At 38.5% G+C, this 5343-nt stretch overlaps 1 protein-coding gene across 1 annotated transcript; it reads left to right on the top strand.

Moving 5' to 3' along the window:
- Positions 1–1184: 1184 nt before the first annotated feature.
- LOC116024481 (glutelin type-D 1-like) lies at positions 1185–3347 on the top strand. Its single transcript, XM_031265378.1, has 3 exons — positions 1185–1609; positions 2232–2952; positions 3038–3347. The coding sequence occupies exons 1-3, from the start codon at positions 1414–1416 to the stop codon at positions 3186–3188; spliced, it is 1068 nt and encodes a 355-aa protein (XP_031121238.1). The 5' UTR covers positions 1185–1413; the 3' UTR covers positions 3189–3347.
- The last annotated feature ends 1996 nt before the right edge of the window (positions 3348–5343 follow it).

Genomic DNA, 5343 nt, shown 5'->3' on the forward strand with positions numbered 1-5343 from the left:
AAGGTCCTTGGCTATTACTTTTTCTCTTATAAGTAACAAAAATTGTATTTTTGATTAGTGTTATATTTGAGCATATAAGTATGACATTTGCACATATAAGTATGACATTTGCATAGTGCTTTGACCCGACCCGACCCGACCCGACCCGTCTCACGAATAAGGATCTGTGAGACGGTCTCACACAAGTGTGACCCCTTAATTAATAGTTACATGTTGAAAATGCTAATTATATTACATTTTTTTTAGGGTTGATGTGTTTATGAATTTTATTTTTCTTTAGTCCATTGATAATGTTCCCTGAATGGTTCAATAATATTTTTTTTTTAAGAATGATATTTTTTTTTAGATTTTTACTTTGTTGCATCGAATTCTTCCTAGTATGGTTTAGGTGTTGTTTGTGAGCTATTACACAAGAACAATATTTGTCTAATGCACACTCTTAGATAGTGATGGTAAGTTTCCCTTATCATCTAAAAAATAATTTTTTTAAAAACCAACAACTGAAAAGCTTAATATTAACATAGGACCAACTAGGGAATTGACCAGCCTTAGCTAAGGCATGCAAGTTGATTCGCTGGAGGAGAAATATATATGACAAAAAATGCAAGAAAGAAAGCAGTTACTAAGAGCTTTACATGCTTGAAAAATTGAACCAACCTAAGATCGATCCGTTAATGAGGACGTGAACAAGATTAAGACAGTCAGGCTCAATCCAAACCTCCATGACCCTTTAGATTTTACCCACAGCAAAACTTCCTTTCAGCAATTAGGGGATTGTGGCAAACCAATTAAGGAGCCATTTGTAGCAGCTTCGAAACTTCCGTCCCCATTGAACATGCAGGCAGGCCCGTACGATACCAACCTCAAATTTAAATTTCATAGAAAAAAATTTATTATCTTTGATTTCATTATTTGATTGGTTGGTATGAGAAAGGATTACTATAAATATTCAAATACCCTTACATAATAAAAATATGTAAAGATAATATATAAATTTATTTAATATTTTCCCCTCAAAAAAATTAGAAATAACATATTTAAAGATATAGATAAAATTGAGGTAAAATTTGTTTTGAGAATCGGGGCAGCAACGAATTAACCCAAACTTGGAGGACCAAATTAAAATGACTTATGGGAGATTCAATAAATTTCACGCGATTATTGTGTAACGAATAAAAGGATCACTGTAATTTGGACTCTTCTCTCTGATCCATGAATGCCAACTGACTCATATTAAACAGCAGAGAAATCGCTAACAAACCCAATCCCCATCAGATTTCGAACTCTAATCCATCTATAAATACCATAGCTTCTTCTTCTCCCAAATACCATAACTTCATTGAGTTGGAAGAGTAGTTGGATAGGCTTTTCTTGAATTATTTCTGTGAGAGATTCTAAACTTTTCAGAGAAACATGGATCTTGATCTTTCCCCAAAGTTGGCCAAGAAGGTGTACGGCGGAGATGGTGGTTCTTATCACGCCTGGTGCCCGGAGGAGCTCCCCATGCTCCGCAGAGGGAACATAGGCGCCGCCAAGCTTGCTCTCGAGCAGTATGGCTTTGCTCTTCCTTCTTACTGTGATTCCGCCAGGGTTGCCTATGTTCTTCAAGGTACAATCGGTTTTTGAGTTTATGTAGTGAATTTATGTACTGTTCATTCTTGCTTTTGCTATTTGATCAATTGCTGTTTTCTGTTAATTGATTTGTTGCTTGAATCTGGGCTTGCTCTTGCCCCATCTTTGGATCACTGTTTTTTGGTGATTGTTGATTTTGTGCTTTCTTGGGTTCTGGTTTGTGATCACACATTTGGATGCTTCCAATTTTTTTTTTTAATTTCTCATCAAATACCTTTTTTTTCCACAAAAAGTAAAATTCAATCGATCCGTCTAATTACGAGAGGACTAGTGCATGCTACCCTTTATATTGGGTGTAATTTTCACACTTTCACATTTTGTGTTCTGCTCATAATCCATCACTCAGGAACTAACAGAGTTGTCTGAAGACCCTGGATTACATATCTGTGAATTAAAACAATTTTAACAGAAATTTGCAGCATGATACGGTAGTACCCAGAGAGTTGGAGTTGCTTATGTAGTTTACCTCCTCCTCCGAGTAGAGTTTCCTGTGTTTATGATCCAATTTGTTTCACTTTTCTAAACTCTTTGATGGGAATTGAGCTTGACAGATGATGGGTAATTTGTTTCTGAAGTTCCTTTTTGTGATCCTGTTTTAGGCAGTGGAGTTGCTGGAATTGTCCTTCCAGAGAAAGAAGAGAAGGTTATTGCCATTAAGAAGGGCGATGCGATTGCTCTTCCTTTTGGCGTTGTTACGTGGTGGTACAATAAAATGGACACCGAGCTTGTAGTTCTCTTCCTGGGTGATACAAAAACAGCTCACAAACCTGGTGAATTCACCGACTTCTTCTTGACCGGCTCTAATGGTATTTTTACTGGCTTTTCAACTGAGTTTGTGATTAGAGCGTGGAATGTGGACGAAGGAGTGGCTAAGAAGCTTGTTGGGAGCCAATCTGGTAAAGGCATTGTCAAGCTCGATGCGGGAGCCAAGATGCCTGAGCCTAATCCGGACCACAGGAAGGGCATGGCATTGAACTGCGAGGAAGCTCCCTTGGATGTTGACATCAAGAATGGTGGGAAAGTCGTGCTCTTGAACACCAAGAACCTGCCCTTGGTTGGTGAGGTTGGGCTCGGTGCTGACCTCGTGAGGTTGAATGGAAACGCCATGTGCTCCCCGGGCATGTCCTGTGACTCAGCGCTACAGGTGACCTACATTGTGAGAGGTAGCGGGCGTGCTCAGGTTGTTGGTGTGGATGGCAAGCGCGTCTTGGAAACGACAGTCAAAGCTGGAAACTTGTTCATCGTGCCAAGGTTCTTTGCTGTCTCGAAGATTTCAGACCCCGACGGCTTGGAGTGGTTCTCCATCATCACTACACCCAAGTAAGTATTCTCAAAATTCAATCAGCACTCAACCATCCTAACATTTTATTGGCACTAATGCAAAGAAATCGGGTGTTTATTGCAGCCCCATTTTCACTCACCTGGCGGGAAGAACCTCGGTGTGGAAGGCATTATCACCTCAAGTTCTCCAGGCGGCTTTCAGTGTTCCTCCAGAGGTAGAGAAAGAGTTCAGCTCCAAGAGGACTGCAGAGGAGATCTTCTTCCCACCAAACTAGGAGGCCAGGCTTATTAGATTGGACATTATTAGCTCTTTCCTTTTGTTCTAGCTATATTAACAATAATCATAGCGGTTCGGTTGATTAGATTGTATCTGCTATTTTGCTGGATTTTGTTAGTGTTGATTTATATTGACATTAATTAAACTGTTTCTCATATCTGTTGTTTCTTGTCTCTTTTTTTTTTTGTTGGATGAAAAGAATTTAACAATTTATGTTTAAAATATAAATACCTTATTATTGTTGGGGGGAGGAGGGTAAAATGCAGATAATGAGAAAAAAAATGGACATTGAGAATGATAACATAATAATAATTTTAGTACAAAATTATATTTTGGCTTTGTTTGGTAACATAGCTAATCACCCAAATAGCCAATGTTAGTGTTAATTTATTGTTTCAAAACGCTAAAATTCTAAATGCTAAAAGTCATACATGTAAGCAGCCAATCAAAATATTAGTACATGTAAGCAGCCAATCAATATATTAGTTAGGTACATTATTTATGTAAGCAGCCAATCAACATATAAGTTAGGTACATTATTTTTGTAATTGGCGTTTAAATTAGTTAATTTTAATGAAATGCTAATCCTATTGTGTGTAATGATTATCTCAATAAATATGTGGTTGATAATTCCAGCAAATATCATCACATCTTTTTTTTTTTTTTAATACTACTAACTCTATTACAATGCAGTATATGTTCATAACTCAACCTATTGAAGCACAAGAGTCAAGAGTCAGAGGCTCGAACCCACCACCTATTAACAGCTAACATGATGATTAACTTTTAAGGTACCTGCCCGGATCAAAATATTTTTGTATCAAAATATTTTTGTGGTTAGTTCGCCAGGAAAGGGTAATGACAAACAGCATGAGTATCAAAATATTTTTGTGGTTAGTTCGCAGGAAAGGGTAATGACAAACAGCATGAGAATGGAAAGAGGCCCTATGCAATGGTGGAGGATATAGACCATGCCTTACGTAAATGCTAGCTAATGAGGTTTGGATCAGAGTAATTGGGTACCCGACCCGGAACCATTGGCAGGACCCAAACTACCCAAGACACCTCACTCCTCAATATCAATGTGCAACGGTCCAACTCACCTCACTCCTCAGCATCAATGCGCAACGGTCCAACTCCTCAGCATTGATGACCAACGTTCAGCTCATCAGCATTGATGACCAACATTCAGCTCCTCAGCATTGATGACCAACATTCAGCTCCTCAGCATTGATGACCAACGTTCAGCTCCTCATCATTAATGCTCCACTACTGAGCTGAAGGGAATAAAAGGACTCACGACGCAAAGTAGAGACAACGACACTTCTTACTAGACAAAACACACACTGAACCCAATTGTATATTGAGCATTGCACTCAAACACTGTACTCAATATTGTGTTCAAATACTCAATAATACTCAAATAATATCCGGTAACACATTATTACCGTCAGCCATTTTGGCGTATCTCGAGTTTTAAAAGGGTAGAACGGGTACAAACTAGGAACACATGATTTTTTAACAACATGTGAAAGTCAAATTCATTTCAGGTGAGATCAAGTAGCACTTAGCTAGCCTGCATGATCAACACCCTACTTCTTGAAACACTCCCAGAATCGCAGGTCGAATGGTAAAATCGAGGTTTACTTAAAAACCGTCTTTCTAGCCAGAGTATTCAAGATTGGTGACTCCTATATGCTACTACCAATGGGTAGAAACTAGAAACTAGGAACACATGCTTTTCGTAGCGTTCCCCATATACGGCGTCAATGATGGTTTTATTGGGACCGGATCCACAATAAACCGGGTATAGAGTACAAAATGAAGGTAGGAAGAAAACAACTTTATTACCCAGGGCGCTAGGCCCAAAATAGCACATACAAAGCCTGAGATATTGGCCTAAAACGGCGGCCCAAAAAATACATAAATAATAACTACTATAGCCCTAAGGAATTGAATATGGCCCAAAATAGAGGCCCAAATAATAAATAAACAAGCTATGGAACTAATAAATAAAATATAACTAAATACATTACCAATAGGATTTGAACTCAAGCACACTAGCAAGAAAGAAAACACTGAGACCACCTAACCAAGGAGGAGATTATGTCTTAAGTGATATCCTAAACAAATCATAACCCCCCCCCCCCCCC

Source organism: Ipomoea triloba, chromosome 7 (assembly GCF_003576645.1).
Source record: "Ipomoea triloba cultivar NCNSP0323 chromosome 7, ASM357664v1".
Lineage (NCBI taxonomy): Eukaryota > Viridiplantae > Streptophyta > Magnoliopsida > Solanales > Convolvulaceae > Ipomoea > Ipomoea triloba.

Coding starts and splice junctions, on each gene's coding strand:
- LOC116024481 (XM_031265378.1), top strand. CDS start 1,414: ATGGATCTTGATCTTTCCCCAAAGTTGGCCAAGAAGGTGTACGGCGGA. Junction 1,610..2,231: donor GGTTGCCTATGTTCTTCAAG/GTACAATCGGTT, acceptor ATCCTGTTTTAG/GCAGTGGAGTTGCTGGAATT. Junction 2,953..3,037: donor TCCATCATCACTACACCCAA/GTAAGTATTCTC, acceptor TGTTTATTGCAG/CCCCATTTTCACTCACCTGG.